Genomic DNA, 17,730 nt, shown 5'->3' with positions numbered 1-17,730 from the left:
TAGCTGTGAGGGCAAGGCTCTTCCACCCTTTGGTAATTAATACAGATGCAATATATCGGGGAGAAGATTGCCTTCAGCACTATCTCCATCTGTCCTCTCAAAGAGAGGGACCATACGGAAAATTAAAAAAGTCTACTGTTGTGCTCTTTGTCCCTTTACAGAATTTTCCCCCATGTTGTGTGTCAGGAACAGGTTAAAAGCATCCAGACACAGAAAGTCCCCAAAGGAATAAAATCAAAATCCACAAGCAAAAATGTAACTTACCAGCATTTCAGTATCACTCAGGTTGTCTGTGTAACTCGAAGATCATTCTTCCAGAAATCAGCTGTTGAAGGGGTGATTGTTCCACCAACAAATTGCTGGCTCCTTGGAGTCCCCTGATTTTCACTGATGGGCTCCCATACAGTCAGATTCAGGTGCCTGCTGTGCTTTTATGAAACTTGTTCCCATAGCAGCCCACAATAGGTGTGCTTGCCTTGAATAAAGCTGTGTCTCATATTGGACAAATATTCACTTCAATGTATGCTGTCAATTAAGTGTTTACCTGGCTAAAAAATGGTTATTTATCAGTAAACTGATGCGTAAGTTTATGCAAAATTCACAAAATACTCATGTAATCAACTTTCACCCATCAATAAAGTGCCTGGATTCAGTAGAATATTTGATCCCATCCATGCAATTGCAGACTCCTGCTGTTAACAAGGTGTTATTTCCAACATTGCATAGTGCCAGCTTACATGAAGTCAGAGTGGAAAGTTGTGTTCTTACACAGAGCCAAATACTGATTCCCACATTGTTTTTTCTTGTTATGTTACTCTGCTTTTATGTGAGATAATTGGCTGGGCTCAGGTAACATCTTGAATTCTAGCTGCACCGACACATCAGTCTCCAGATGAGACTGGCTTGTATGAGAGGAAATTCACATAGTGGAATCCTCTGCAGCTGAGGAGTAGAAGTATGACATCTCACAAGTTCCAAATCTCTGCATTTCCAACACACTCCTGCAAAACTGACTAATTATATCTGTGCTTCATTCCCAGTAAAGAAAATGTGTGTGTTGTACAGTCATAGAATATAGAGAATTGCCTTTTAAATGCATACAACAATGAAGATGTTACTGAGCCAAACAGCATAATAAAAATTCTGAGATTATTACTGAGGGGAAAAAAACCCTTATTTTGAGAGTTTCTAAACCATAACAAGCAGTGACAGACACTTCAGTCTATATAATGGGAATAGTACCTGTGTAACTGAAAAGAGAGATATGGAACAGATTATACCACACCAGGTCATACATGGAAGAAAAACTGTACCATTAACTCCTTGTTAAATTACAAGGCTACTTGTACAACATACTGATTTATTCAGAGCATTCTCATGATATTGTCCTTCTGTTACATGATGTATAACTTTTTCACAAAGCAGGTCATACATTGTGAAACTTAGGTTTTATTTCAGATCAGTAATGGAAAATACTTATTCCTGATTCTGTAAGGCAGATGTAGGATCCCAGGACAGGATAAATCAGATAGAAAACTTCAATTAAACTTCCTCACTGTTATGGTCAGGCACTGGAATAGTTTGTCTGGGGAGGTTTTCCAATCTCTGTCCTTGGAGGTTTTCTAGATTGGAAAAAGCCCTGAGTAACTTTGCATAACCACAGACCTGACCATTTTTTTAATAGATTAGACTAAGGATCTCCTGAGGTTCCTTTTATCCTGAATTATTTCTGAAGTATACCTTGAAATATAAGTACATATTACTCTACTTTCTCTTTCCTCATGTAAAAAGCAACACTGAGAAAAACAGACCCTAATTATCGCACAGGAAAAAAGGCAAAAATAAACCCTCTTATAAATACAATATGAATGAGAAAGACTAGAATCTTTATTTCTCTCAACCACTTAGACATCCTTTCCTTTATAAATGTTCACTCACAAAACATGTTCCAGGCTACTTAAGAGTAATAACAGTATTATTTGTGTTTCATTTTTGCTCAGAACAAATGCATACCACGAGAAAATTTACCTAAGGCTTAGAATATTTCACACATAAAAGATACATTGAATTTCCATCCAAATAATTTTGGGCAGTGTGTCAAAACCACATTGGATACTCTGAGTGGCATAGTTATCAAACATTTCTAAAACTGGAATAGTTTCCCTGTGTAGACCTGCACACCAATGCAGCATCTTAGTAAATTTGCAGCAGCATTTTCCCACATCAACTACAGTGGTGTCAGATGGGTAGAAGATAGAATTAGCCAGAGGATAACTCCCCTAGCACTGCCAAAAGTTGGATAATATAAGGCTGAATTATTTTAAAATTAATGACTACTGTCATAAGCACTACTAACTTCGACTTCAATATATAAACTTAAGGCATAGGAAAATGGGACTGCATCCAGTAAGAGAAAGCAGCTTGGTTTTGCTAAGTACAGGTGGGATTTGATCAGCCTGACTAGCAGTACCAAATTACAAGAGCAAATGAAAACAAAATTAACTTATTTCACAAAGCTCTCATCATTAGCAAGGTATGATCAAGGGATGAAAATATTGTAATTTTTAAGTTTGCCAATGCTGCTTCTAATTCTATTTCTTCTCTATTATTCCTCCAAAGTAAAATAATGTTTCCTGGGCTTGTCTGCTTGAAAGGTCAAGCCTTCCTCAACCCAAACCTAATGTAAAAATCAAAACTAAAGATGATTTTATTATTGACTCTGGCTTCTACTTGCTGAAACAAAACCAATGAAATTTTTTTCCTGTTCAGTGACCAATGATGCAATGTTTTGCATTTGAGCATCCGTAAGAAAAAGTAAAGAAAACTTGGAGTTTGGAAAAAACCAAATCACCCAAACAAAAAAATTACAACCCTGCTGGAGAATACAGATATTTCTTTTCTTTAACAAGAACCACTAAGGATGGTTAAGCTCATATTTGAGAGATGAGCCTCCAATTCCTATTCTAGAAACTTGGGACAAATGGACAAGTATCAGTGACCCAAATACAGCACACACTCACCAATCTGGTCATTTGGCTTGCTCCTCAAGCAGTAAATTGAATTCTTTTCTGAGAAGGAACCTCATGAGCACTGCCACATCTCACCCCAGTCCAACTCATCAACTATCTTATTTTGAAAAAGACAGTAGACTGCTTAAGTAACCTGATACCATGAAGAATAAGCCACTATTAGCTTTCAGTACCACCTCACATCTTTCAATGGTCTAAAAAATTTTTAAAAGAAGGACTTAACTACATGTGTCCACGAAGAAAATAATAAAAAACAAAGTATAATGTCAAATCATACACTACACCCTGTAAAGGTATGTAACTATCACATGAATTTTCCAATAACACTTATAAACCCCTATTTTTCTTGAAGAAGTCACCAGTAACAAGGCATCTGAAAAGAATACCAGACCTACAGAAAAAAAAAATTGCCTGAAGTATTTGTCTAAACATTTTATAACTGAGATCCTAAAAAAGAAAACCAAATGGAAAGGTGAAAAATTTCATTCCTTTTAAAATTCATGCCTTCTCAAAACAGGACTGTAAAGTGCTAACCCATCAGCCTTCCATACTTCCACAAAATTTATTTGCTATAAGATTATCAGAGCTTTTGTCGAAGTATATTATTCTCTTTTGGAAAATACCTTTCTGCACAAGAGATACCCTCCTGGACATGTAATTTCTTTCCCAAACCTTAGCAAATACATTTGATGCTTTCTGAATATGGACTCCTTGAAAAGGACCCTTTTTGTTTGCAATAATCCCTTGATAAAATTATTTATTGGGGTTATTTTTAATAAGGAAAAATTTACTCTTGTTCAAACTGAATATAAAAGACAAAATCCATTAGAAGTTTTAAAACCATTCACATTTTGTTTCTGTCTTTTTGATTATATATGTTCTCCCTATTCAACTGTAGAATGATAAAAAAAGGCACTTAAAAATATTAATTTCGCTGTAGAAATCTATATTGCTGGTATGGTCTAGGGCTGATAGGCACAGATTAAATATTTGTATACTGTGGGATGACGTGGGGCTATAATTGTGAAAGTTGTTAAGGCTTATGTTCACCAGAAGGCCCAGTGGGAAGGCTCAGCTGCAGGCTCTGGATGGTTGGAGGTCAGCAGGGGGGTGAGAGGCAGTTATGGACAGAAGCTGCAGCTGAGCAGCCAATGGTGCCCTCCTGTTAAATTTTGGTTTTATCTTGTTGAGATGAAAGGTATAAAAGGAGAGTGTTTTCTACAGTAAAGTAGATGGCTGCATAAGGGGGTCCGTGTCTCTTTGTTCCCCATTGCTACAGTATACTGCATTCCCTTTTACATTTAACTCCAGGTAGCATGAAAGCATTAAAAGTCAGCTGCAGAACTCCTGTACAATTCTTTCTTCATTTGCAAACACGGCATCACCTTGTTTGTGCTGTGAGAACTCCCAGGATGCAGAGACTGCTGCAAAGATGTACTGAGATATAATGAAAAAAGGAAAATACTTCCTTCCTTCTTGCCTACCTGTAGGGTAAATATATCTCGGGTGTTCTTTGAGCTCCAGCCTGAAAGTCCAACCCCCAGCTGGGTGTGGGGGTGTGTGTTACCAAAACCTTACAAACACTGGTTCCCTTGCACACAGCCCACCCTGATCATATGCACTGATGGTGAACCTAAATTTCCTTCCCCTCTTCAGACTCTACAGAGGAATCATCTAGTGCTGGGGATTATTTTAGCTCTTCCTGAATCATCCTATCTCCACACTGAAGAGGAGTCAAGGATTTCCTGTTCATTTTCAGTGCATCATGCCACTGAAATTATACCTTTTCTCAGCATACTGGAGACAAATAAACTGAGGACAAATAAAGAACAAAGCACCTGTCCCGAGGAAGTCACACTAGAAGCTGATGGTGCCAAAATGGCAATGGACCTGTGTGGAATTCATCCCTGTTTGCTAAACAACTCATGTCTCTGCTCCACACATAGTGTTGGATTGGCATAGAATCTATATTAGGAAATCTGAACATGGAGATGATGAGCAACATGAAAAAAGGGGCACTTTGATAGGACCACCTTCTGCTGATAGAGGAATATCCTCTCTGCAAGGGCCATGATGCAAAACACACTCAGAAGTGACAAAGGGGATGGAATACACATCATGTTTGATAAAAGGACAAAAAAAAGGAATTAACAACTTTTTAAATTCTAGCTGTGAGTGGCCCAAGAGTCATGTGTTCATCCTTCCACTTACTGTGCAGTAGTTGGAAGTCCCATGTTGCCATGGTATCCTCCTATGCTGAACTCCCCACTGCTGGGCATGGCAGTTCCTTGCCTGGCATCAAACACAGTCCTGCTCTCCCAGAAAAGCCTTGCCTGGTCAGCTCCTGGAGCTCCCCCATTTGTCCCGTGTGACCTGATTACAGCTTTGATCGATGGCCAGAGCAGCCATCTGCAAAGCGCTCAAAGCTTCAGCAAAAGGCTGCTTTGATTTCTTTTTGGTGCCTTAAAAGTACCCATAAAGTCACCTTGAGCACACAAAGATGACTTCTCTTTCTCTTGTTGAGCTTCCACAGATGATTTGATTAGAAAGTCTTTGGTGCTACCCTGCAATGCCATGAGGAGGAATGATACTGGTTTGGCTCTGTTTCTGGCATTTTCCACATTCTCTCACTGAGTGGAAGTTTTTAACCTAGTGTGCTTCTCTGGAGGTTTTGTTATGAAGTAGGAAAAAGAAAAAAATCTATTGATTTCTGCTCCAAACACCCCAGGCTTTTACATAAATGAAATGTCCTGAAAACAATTATTTTTTCATTCATCAGCAAAGCATTCCTCCTGCCCCTGAGTGTTTTTCCCTGGTCAGTACAGCTGCATGGGGAGCTCCCTGTCTGCCAAAGGCTGAGGACAGCAGGGCTTTGATGTCTTTAATGACTCTTGGTTAAAACACTATGGAAAGTGTTTCTGAGGAAACACGCTTCTGAGCGGAAACTCAATGCCTTTTTTTTTTTTTTTTTTTTTTTTTCCACATCAACAAAGAAATAGAAAACAAAACAAAAAACAAACAAAAATAATCCACTGTCATAAAGCAGATTCTGAATTTTACCTCAGTATAACATAAATATCGCCAGGCCTAACACATTATGAAATAAGATAAGAAGGAATTGAAGTAAATATTTGTCTTTACAAAATGAACAAAGGTCCAGATGCACCAGATGAATCTCAAATTATTGCACTTAAAAATATTCAAAAGAACCACAATAATTTCTGTTAGACTGAGGATGTGCAATATGATATTTTATTAGTTTATAGGAATATGAAGTCATCAAATTCACTTTTACCTCTTATTGCCTTTGAGCTTTCACTAGTCTTATGGATGATTAGCTGAGATATTCCTTTCAACAGTTACAATTCCAGAGAGGCAGGAAACAGCAGAGAGATAAAATCATTCTCAAGAATCATCAGAAACTCAGCAACACAAACTGCAGTGGCAGAGGTAGGGTGCAGAATAGACAGGTATTTACTGAGTGAAGCCAATATTCAACTAAGACAAAAACCCAAACCCTCTCTGTTGCCTGCAAGTTGGGAAACTAAAAAATTAATATATAGGAAAAGTGTTTTCTCTCTGAACCCTACTGTTCAGTATGTTGGAGAATAAAAAAAGAAAGGGAGAAGTAGAATACCTCAGAGTAGACCCTCTTGGACATGATAGCCCACATATTCAGAAGCATCTTAGCAAAACTGAATATTCAACAAGCTTCTGCTTTTAAAGGACCTTATAGTGTAACTAGTTTTACATGGTAAAAAACCAGGATTTACTTTCTCAAAACTGATATTTTTAAATTAATGCGAAATAGTCCTCTCTTACACTTTCTGTATCTCACTAAGACTGTCCTAGAGTGACATAGGATGCTTCTCTTGTATCTTAATAGATGGCATCACTTCCTCTATGTCATGTTTCATATTTTATACACAACCCTTTTGCACAAGACTTGCTAACTTGCAAATTAATCTATACTTATGCAAATCTAGGTTAACAAAAACTTGATATTAGCCCCAAATTTCAGTAAACACAATGACATGAAGAAAAAAGAGGGATATCTAGTTTGTGAATCCAAATAAGACTTAGTCATCTCAGCAATGCAGAGAGATGTCAAGACCTTGTTGGCCATTTAAACAATGCCGTAAACAGAGAGAAAGGATTTCCTCTGACTCACCAGCTTCCCCCCCTTACACACACAAATGGAGAATAGAAAAATACCAGGTCCTTGCTATGAGTTAAAAGACACTGTCATAGCAAAAATTTTCTCAATAAAAATTTCTGTAAGCCTGAATTATGCCAATAGTTTTCTCACACATCATAATCAGCCTAATATATATACTAGCTATATAATGGTTGTATAATAGCTGGGTGCAGGCATGAGATCATGAATCAAATGCTATCAATGGAAATTCTACACTGAACTACAAAAAAACCCCAAAACAAACTAGATTTTATCCACTCTCAGTGCAAAGTCCATCACTACATTTGCTGCTTGTTAATACAGGTACACAGAATTTTAATGATAGTCTCACTCTGCTTACTTATGCATGGAAATTATTTCAGGCAACAGTGTCACAAGAATTTTAGCATATCTGTAAATTCCAGTAAAATGAATTAAATTTGGATGCAAATGTACAGTATATTCTTAAATACTTTCTCAAAAAGAAGTTCAGCTTTACTGAGTTCTTACCAGACTATAGCACAAATTAAACACAGAAATCCCACATATTTCATAATACAGAAATTATTTTAAAAGAACACATACTTGTGTACTGTATATTAAAATGTGACATTATTCTTGAAAATTCTGATATAATGTTAATTAGACTGTTAAATAACATGCTGGCAATATTGTCATTATAAAAGTGATCATGAATATTTTTCAGAGAAAAGAAATCTTTTACTTCACGAGTTTTATCTACATAAAAAGTTCAACAGACATCAGCCATTAAATTAGTTTAAATAAACAGATTGTATATCTGCATTGAAAGTTTAACTACAACATAGTGGTTAGGAAAAACCCCACAAAACACCTATTTCAAGGACAATTCTAACCTCTTGCCTTCACTTATATATGGAAACAAGCTGCCACACAGTTCAGCAGTAAAGGAGGATAAAGAACTGACAATAATCCTTGTGCTCCTCACATGAACTCCGACAAAGCATTTGAATGAGACTTTTAAAGCTGTAAATTGTCCATCAAAACACAGAATAACTTTTGCCTCAGAATAACTTTTAATCCTCATGCCATAAATTACTAATCCATCTGGAAAGCTATTTTTTTTTTTTTGCATTTGTTTACAAGGATCTAAACATCATCAGACAGAAAGACAACTGGGTTAGTAGCATGGGGGAAAAAAAAAAAAAAAAAACCAACTGAACGAAACCTGAAAAAAACAGAACCTGGCAGAAATAAAAACTCTAAAGCAGTTGACGAGAGAATAAGTAGGATTTGCAGAAGTACTTACAGCTTTCAATCTCCAGTGTGCAGTTCTGCTCATCCAGCGGATATCTCCGCAGGTCCATCATACAAGCAGCTGTTGTCGTAATTCTGGGAAGGAAAGAGAAGGGTTTGTTAACGTGCCTTGTGCCAATCCTGCCTCAATCACACTTTGTTGAAAGAAGAAGCTGTATTTCTACCTAACTGATGCTTTTACATGTCTTCTGCTTGCCTGTAACCAGTGCTGTCCCAGGGAGGTTATCCCAGCCTGGTGACCACACGTGGCTTCCTCTCGACACGAGTATTTTCTGCTGGGTGTTATCCACAGCTGACTGGCCAATGCACCTGGAGAACCTGCTTCCACACCATTAAAACCATGAGAGCACAGGGCAGCAACCATTTGTACAAGCTTTCTTCAAGCTGAAAGGCTGAACGAATGAATTAGCTAAAACTGTAAAATCCAAGATGATGATCTCCACAGTGGAACCCAAGATGGAGCAGATGGATGCATTAAGACATTTGTGCTTGGAAAGATCAATGTCTTTCCAAGGTATTAATTAGAGACTGGGTGACCAACAGTTTCCTTCTCAAAATCCTGTCTCATGTATGAGGTTTACTACTGGCCTTTCATGATAGATATTTAGAATGTTCAAGAACAGTTCAAAACCTTCTGGTACAACCTTTGTTCTGATAAAAAGACTTCAGAGAACTCTTTCATTTGATAGATCTTCTTATTTCTCCTTGAATGCCTAAAAAGTGTTCATTAGTGGCAGAAAATTCCTGTTGCCTGGTCAAAATTGACTGTAGCAACTATTTCTGCACTTAAGAACCTTCATAAGTATGCTTACTGTCCTATCCTACTGGTCTCTTGGAGAAAAGGAACATCTTTTGGCACCAAGTTTGTTCTTCATTCCATACAGGGGTACTCAGGATTGCTCTGGGTAATATAATGTTTTTAATCAGTGTGCGTTACTTGAGATGCTTCACAAGAAAGCTTTTTGGAGTGGGACAAAAGCAAGGGTAAAAAGACCACTCAGTGAAAGCCTTCCAGCTTTTAACAAAACCAATCTGCTGAGAAATGCATGTCTGTTGATAGCAAGTGCAACCGGAGCAAGCAGCAGCACATATTGGTAAAAAAACCTCTTGGTATTTCATAAGGAACCTCTTGGTTCACTATTTTAAAATTTAAAGAAAAATCAAAGAAACTGGCCTGTTCCAGTATAAATGTAAGACTGATTATTCTGGGATAAGCTTCAAGAATGGAATTGTGAGACCAGAAAAAATTTACAGCTCATGTTTTTTGTTGGGTTATGTTGGGGTTTTTTGTGGGGAGGTTTGTTGTTTTTATTTCCTCAGTATTTCTGTACTTGCCTTATATTATAGTCAGGAGTTTTACAAGAGGAAAAGGCAGAGCACAGACTTACAGCCAAGATTTAAATGCACAAAAGAGTTGTAGTAAAAGCTAACCTGGTTGACAACCCAGTTTTCTCACAGCTTTCTCTGCACTAAACACTTCCTACCAGAGTCTCCCAGATCCAAGGGTTCCACACAGAGACAACTCCCAGCCCATGGGACCTTCAACAGTGTCTGTTCAAACTGATGGAGTGGAGAACTCACAATTCTCACACGTTTCCAGAGGATTTTTATTGCAAAAACCCCAAGAGTAGCCAAAGGCTGCAGACAGCTGGGATAAAAGCTCTGTAGGGAACATTAGCAAATCATGAAAAGACACAATGCCCTACCTCACCAGAAAGTAAAGAAAAAAAGTGACACAATAAGGAAAATGATTGGTAGAGCAGGGATTTAATCAAATCAAAACAGAAGTTTTGAATGATGTATTTAATTCAACTTGCTTGCTCCTTCTTATCTTCTTATCCACACTGCAAATCCATTGAAATAAAATGAGAAATCTGTCCTTTCCTCTCCTCATTCCTCTCTCATATTTTTAGCCTGGCTTCTCACATTTATTGTAACATAGAAAAAGTTCTCTTTCATCTTCATAATTATTTAAACAGCAAAACTACCTTGGGATAATTCTTGGTGGTTCCCAATTTCTTCAAAATTACCAGAGCAAGAGAGTTCAAGAATTACCACCTTGGAACACTTTTAAGGACAAGAGACATGACCCACACTTTTTCAGACAGAGGAAGAAACAGCAGATTTTAGAATTTGGGAACACTTGAAACAGGCCCAAAGCCTCTCCCCCAGAGCAGAGCTGTTTCGATTTTCACAGCAGGATTAAAAATATTTTTATACAGTCTGTACTAGTGCAAAAAATGTAACATTGTGTTTTGCATAATGTAACCTTGAGAACAAACAATGAAAAAGTGAAAGCTTTTAAAAAAACAACACTGTGACTCAAGGCACTGCAGTCATTAGGGATTATACACAATAACAGGACTCAGAAGCACCACATGAAATGAAACACATCACAGAACTGTCTCCCTCATACACTCATCTTTTCATCTGTTGCTAAAGAAAGAGAAACCTTGTGATATTTTTATGATTCCTAACAATGAAAATGAGTTTTCATCTTCCTCTTTTATGAACTATATTTTGAATGTAGACTTATTATGAAGCACAATAAAAAAGCAAACCCAAAAGCATCACTAAACAGACTAAGTAAAGTATTATGAAGTAGATCTAGAGAAAACTTCATGAGTTAAAACAAGCACAGCTACACTGCAAAAAATCTGCAGCACCACTGACTTTCAGGGAAAGTAAAGTTTCTATCAACAATTCAAAATAATTCAGATAAACTCTGAGAAAGCTGAAAAACTGCCCACCTCCAAATCTTTGGAGGGCTTGTGATTTGTTGAAAATTTGCACTACTTTCAGAGGCCAAATGTGAAGGCATAAAGAACTCTTTTTAAACAGTTCCAAACTTAAAGTGAGGCAGAAAACACCTGTATTATAATACTATGCCAGCAGTGCTAGTAGGTCTTATTTTTCAGTTATTTGCAGGGAACAGTTCTGCAAAATCTATAGATTTTGCTTTTCTGACAAGTTCAAGTGGAATTTGAAATTCAAAATAGCAACTTAAACAGTTCTGACACCACCAGTGAAGAAAAAACAGCACTGGAAGACAGGAGAGCAATGCTAATGACATGTGGAGATGGACAGAATCCAGCTCCCTCTTGGAGCTGCAATGGCTTTGCAAAGCTGTGGAGAATAAGCAGTAAAAGAAACTTATCTCTGCCCTGGAAGGAAGCAGCCCTGACCTGTAATTACAGGTTTGCAGATATGCAGAAACGATGAGACAGTTTCAGATAGCTCTCCTGAGTGGTAGTACAAGAACCCTGTAACACCCTCCTCTCCTGTTCTGGCTCTAACAGATCACAATCCTCTGGAGCCAAAGAGAGAGACGAAGCCCAGGAAAATACAAAAACTAATTCTTTCTCTAAATATATGCACATATATCTAGTTGAAAGCAGAGTGAAATTCTGCTTCAGATTTGTGTATCTGTAAGCTGACTGACTCTCCATTAACAGCATCAGGAGCAATCCACAGAGCTCACAGGGACAACAGACTGAATCTCTTTATCAAGGGCTTTTTAAGAATTCTCTGTGGGCTGGGAGTAAGGAACCCTCTAAATTAGTTACTGAATAATGTACTGCAGCCAGATCCACTATTCACCTTCGCTTCTTGGAAAAAGTCCTCCTGCATGACAAGCTGGAAATAGCTGGGACAGCAGCAGCCAGCAAAACCAATTTTAAATACCTGGAAATTCTGGAAACAAAACATCAGTGGGATAAATCTCTCTCCTGGATGATAGCATCAGGTTTAAATATACGTCAAAGTTGATAGACATATTAACGTATCCACTTTTAAATAAAATAAATTTATTGCTAATCAGAGTTCACAAAATTTTTCCTCCTTCTGCTTATTCACAGAAAAGAAAAGCTTCACTTGCATGATCATAGGTTAAGAGATGGTTGTAGGAAACATCAAACAATAGTGACATTTCCAAAAATTCAACATTAAATCTCAACATTCAGCTACTGAATCTTTCAGTTATAAATCAGCTATAAGCTTTCAACTGTAGACAGCAGATTGAGTCTAGTGTAGTTTTATAGAGAAAAAAGAACAGCTGTTTTATTGATGTTGATGTCTCTATTTGAGATGAAACAATACACACACGCTACCCAGAATCTGTAAAATGCTCTTCTAGCATTCCTCCTCAGCATTTCCTGAGTATTCCAACCAAAGTGCCAACAGCTCACTTTTCTTACTCCATTTAAAACTCATTAGCTAATGACATGTAGATATTTCTCCCTTGTTTCTGTAGTGTGCAATCCTTAGCAAGGTGTTCTCTGAAAGCACTAAGCATATTTGTCAAAGCTGAATGGCATAACCATAATACAAGGATATGAAGGATATGATACTACAGCATTACCTAAATGTAATACAAGAGATTTGTGTTTGTAGAGTTTTGTAGCTGATAAAACACAGAGAGTCAGAACCCACACAGAAACTTAGATCTCATTAAGTTCTGTTCTCGCTGAGACTGGTAAAAGAAGCATACCAGATTTTTAATAGGAAACTAAAATCTCTATGCCTCTGAGCTTTCTTGGGAAGATGTTCTGCATTTCTCTGCTAAAGTACAGCCTATTGTGCCATCTGCATGCCAGCAGGGAAGAGTCATGAAAAACCAGAGAACTGGGCTCTTACTTCATGGTAAAAGAACTGTCACAGAAGAATCAGAATTTTGCTGCAGTGTTCCACTCCATCTTCTGCTATACATGCAGCTCTATAAATTGTTCTTTAAGTGAGATAGCATTTCCTACTAATCTGTCACTGTGTCCAAAATTCAGCCACAGCATCATCCTAATTTAAATCCTTGCAAAAAGCACACATCACACTGCAGTATAATCTTCTGCTACAATAATCTCAGCTTTATATTGAATTCATTCAAACCTTTTTTTGAAGTAATAGGCTCTTCTCTAGAAAATAACACCTATATAAAATGGAAGAAGAGCTCAAAGGAGCACTTCATAATTTTAATATTTTATCACTGAGAAATGTATCCTTATCTTTCAGCATTCAATTCACTTCTCCCTTTCAAAAGAAATTAATAAAAGGGATCATGCTAAAATACTAGAGGGCTTACAGAAGATGAAACAATATGAGCATGATCAGTAGTATGAAACAACCAAGCTTGGAATAAAGAGTTCTTACATCTCCTCCACTTACCCAGAATTTATAGTCCTTTTGCTTTACTAACCATCACTGAAAACCCCAAAGTCTTACTTTCAAATATTTTGCAAAACATGTTTCTTATTCTGGGTGGGAAAATTACAGGTCTATCTACTTCACTCAAATAATGTCAGCATTAAAATAAAAAGTGCATTATTTCACTTTCTTTCTCTTAAAAATTTATATTGCTACCACTGAAGTAATACTGCACAAAATAAATCATACATACACAACATTTTTAAACCAGTTGTTCTGATATTGCATCACATTAAATACAGACTCTCAAACTATGGAAGAAAGGTAGAATTTTCCAAGGAGACACAGGCATTTGGTGCGTTTTTAATCAGTTCTCACTACCTAAAATAACGTGCTTAGCTCTAACATGTAAATTGCACTGTAGACATACCCTATATTAACAATTTTTATTCCAGGAAGATAAAGACACAGTTCCTAATTAACTGAAGTCCTAGAGAAAACAGGGAATATATTCTCCATAAAGTATGCACTGCTTCAGCGCACCAATTGTGCAGGTAATACTGCATGTAAAAACACAGGAATAAGGAAGCACAAATTATCATGGACAAAATAATATTAACTTTCCCCCTTAATAAGCCTTACCAGAGTAACAACTGCAGTAGCCTGATGCCTATCTTTGGAGGAACAGTGTCTTGTTTCACCCCAGGATCTGTGTCAGAATGTTTTGTTATGTGGGTCTTAGAAGTCAGCAACCCTTTCCTCCAAAACATCTGCAGGTGCCAACCCCCAGCAACCTCCCTCTGTTAGTGAGGAGCTTGTGCTCTGAAGAATGAGCTTATACAGAAACTGTAGTCACTTCATTATGTTCTTAATCCGTGGTTACTGTGCATTTGATTTCTTCAAATTCTTCCCTTCTCACAAACATGCCACCAGTCAAGAATATTGCCCATCAGTTGCCTATTCCAGGAAACTGAGTGGAAGGTGTTTGCACTGTTTTGGAGGTAAAAAGTTCTATTTGAGTTAAAAACTAATGTGAAAGTCAAAACAATATCCAGTTAAAAGTTTTATGATTGTAGCTTATTTAGTAATTCTTACAGAAGTAGTAAGATGAGAACCCAAAACTCTCATTTCTCTGGCTTTTGTGAGTCAGACAGCTCATTTCCCACAGGAAAGTGGCAACAGAAATAATAAACGCAAGTGGAGTCATAATATGCAGAATTACTCCCAGATCCAAAAAGGTGGGAAAAAAGTAAGTAAAACTCCCTATAGCACAGACCAGAAACTATTAAATTTATTTCAACAACCCTTAAAATAAAGCAGTAACCCATGCAATTCTAACAAAGCATTGAAACAAAAGTAAAATGAACTCTCCCTGTCCTAAAACAGGAGTCACACTTTAAAACCAATCCATCAGGGAGACAGTTTAGAGTCAGCATGAAGGTGAGCTGAAGAAGCACAGCAGAGTACCAGACACAGGTTGTTACTACTACCTAACTCCATTTTTATTAGAAATTTTTATCCATACAGACTGGAATGCAATGAAAATTGCACCGCCCCGATAGGATTTCCATTAGACCATTTACTTTCTATGCCTTTTACCCCATTAGACAAGCTACTATATACCTTTGCATTTCGAGCAAAAAAGAAAAGCTCACAAATATGTAAGTTCTTTCCTCTTCAGTCTGCTCAGAAAAACTTTACCTGAGGTAGCAATGAAGCATTTGCTCACCTTTTCTTAATATCTTCTTCTACTTTCTATAGACAATCTGACCTTACCAAAAATGCACCAACATCTATTTCAGTAGCGTGTCAGAGTGACACAGAACCATGATTTTCTCACCGCAACGAAGAATGAGTAAGGGAAAAATCCTCCTCCAAGCAGATCCACAACTACATCATTATTGTTAACCCTGCTGCCTTGCAGTTACCACCATTGCTCAGGATGTCTTGAGTGCCCCAGTTACTGAAACTTTCTAGAGAACATTGCACTAGGCCACCTCTATCCATGATAGAGTCTTATAAAAATGCTGATTTTTAAATTTTTTTAAAAAATTTTTTGGTTCTGCTTTTCCTGATGTTAAAGAGGATGATGTTCCCCATTCCTTACTCACTGAACAGGTCTCAAACCAAACTGTCATTCACCAGATGCTCAGTTTAAAAATACAGAGCATGCTTAGAGATCTCCCAGAGTAAGAGCCACAGATGTGTGTCCCAGGGAAGCACATCCTGAGCAGCCTGACCCACTGCACCTGTAATGTGCTCTCTACTTGCCACAGAGTGCTCTTGCAAAATGCATCCCCTTACCTCTGGTAATACATCCTCTTTCCTTCTCTCAGAAGTGAGCCACCATCAAACAGCTGTAGAAAATAATTTTATTTTTTAAAACATTTCCCATGAGAGCTGGAAGCACATGCAGTTGCTCAGCTCATCAGAAGGAGAAGGATGTAGCCAAAATCTCCCTTGTCCCCACATTCCCTCTCCCCTCATGCATCTTGAAGGCCTAAAACAGTGCTACAAGCAAAAAAGAGAATGAGAAACAGCCTCTTTTGTCCTAGCTATTGCACAAGCTGATTAAATCTCCTGTAATCTTTCAGCAAAATAACCCAAATATCCTTGTAATTGACTATTGTCATAAGATCAATATTCTAGCTTGGCAAATAAATATTTCAGCTTATTTCTGATATTTAGGGCAAGAGTAAGAGACACGTACCCAAATATGTAATTTTACCCTACTGACATCCTTTCAAATATCACTGTAATATCAACTGTCAATAAAGGCAGAACACAAAAAAAATAACACAAATGATCTTAAAGCTACAAAGCATCTGAAGTCCAGCCCTCAGACTTTGTCTAAAAGTTAATGTATTACACTACCATTGGCTAGATTAGCACACTGACACTAATATCTCAGTTTGCTTTTAATTTTATTGAATGGCCATTATTTGTAGTTAGTAGGTCATAATGCTTCATCCCCTCTGTGGCAATAAGGGGATGAGGATGGTGAAATGCATGGGTAGGTCGTGATGTCCACAGCAGATGTTTTAAAACAAAAAAATTCTCCAGTGCACAAAAACGTGTGTATATATGTATATATGTATGTGTGTGTGTGTGTATCTCATTGCTACAGGTAAAACAGAAAGTCATGTAAGGGATATTATATTTCAGTGAGAATGAGACTGTCCATACTACATTTATCTTGCATCTACAAAGCCAATGCACATAATTCTAATTGCAAGCATGTTTGCATATCCTCACCTGATCAGCATCTCCAGGGGCTGTGTAAAAGCTTTTAAAAGGAAACAGTAAGAAACCAGCTTCCCTCCCTCTCCTGCCCCTTTCTTTTGACTGCAAGATTTACGACTTGATACTTTAAAACCGACACCTTTCAGGGCTCAGCTGAAGGGAAAATGGGAACCCTGTTTTGCAATACTTAGAAGTATCTGTCTTCCGATATATATATATACAGTGGGTCTCAAAGTATATGAAAGCATGATTTGAAAAGAAGAAAACAAACATAGCTTTGAAACACACAGAACAATTCAATCAACTGTGTGGCCTTATCAGAAAACACTACTAATTCCATTTTCTGTTCATATTCATCATGAGTGACAAGCAACACAAACACATTCACACACACACATATATATACATAACAACATAAATAACATATGCTCCTTCATCACACTTGATGAATGCTCTTTCTGACTTTTGGGGCTTATCCCTGCAGCTGTATTTTCCTTTTGTTTTTTTGCAGTCAAATACCATTTTCAATCCCTGCCACAGAGGCTAGGAAGGATTGGGTGCCATTGATTGGGAAGTATCTCACCAAGCTTTTATCCTTGATTTTACACAAATCTTGATTGCTAATAATTCCTGGACTGTACTTCACTATTGCATCATCCAAGTAATTTTTTAGATTTAACACAGAGAATAGAAGCAGACCACAATATTAATGTCATGAGACCCCAGTTAATACCTAGCATTGATCTATAATTTCATTCCTAAGAATCCAACTTTTTACCATTATTTTTATCTAATTCTTTTTTTACATCATTTAATTTGCTGATTGCTGTAGCAATAAAACAATAAAAC

At 37.4% G+C, this 17,730-nt stretch overlaps 1 protein-coding gene across 2 annotated transcripts in view; it reads right to left on the bottom strand.

Annotated features, from left to right (window-relative positions):
- LOC136367401 (gamma-aminobutyric acid receptor subunit beta-2) overlaps positions 1-17,730 on the bottom strand; it is a 93,664-nt gene that overhangs the window by 55,411 nt on the left and 20,523 nt on the right. For both annotated transcript variants that reach the window (XM_066328963.1, XM_066328964.1), the window contains exon 2: positions 8,495-8,577. In XM_066328963.1, the coding sequence (XP_066185060.1) occupies positions 8,495-8,577 (83 nt within the window). The remainder of the gene's footprint in view (positions 1-8,494; positions 8,578-17,730) is intronic.

Source organism: Sylvia atricapilla, chromosome 14, assembly GCF_009819655.1.
Source record: "Sylvia atricapilla isolate bSylAtr1 chromosome 14, bSylAtr1.pri, whole genome shotgun sequence".
NCBI classification, from domain to species: Eukaryota; Metazoa; Chordata; class Aves; order Passeriformes; family Sylviidae; genus Sylvia; species Sylvia atricapilla.
Note: the sequence above shows the minus strand (reverse complement) of the source record. Positions and strands in the feature narration are given on the sequence as shown.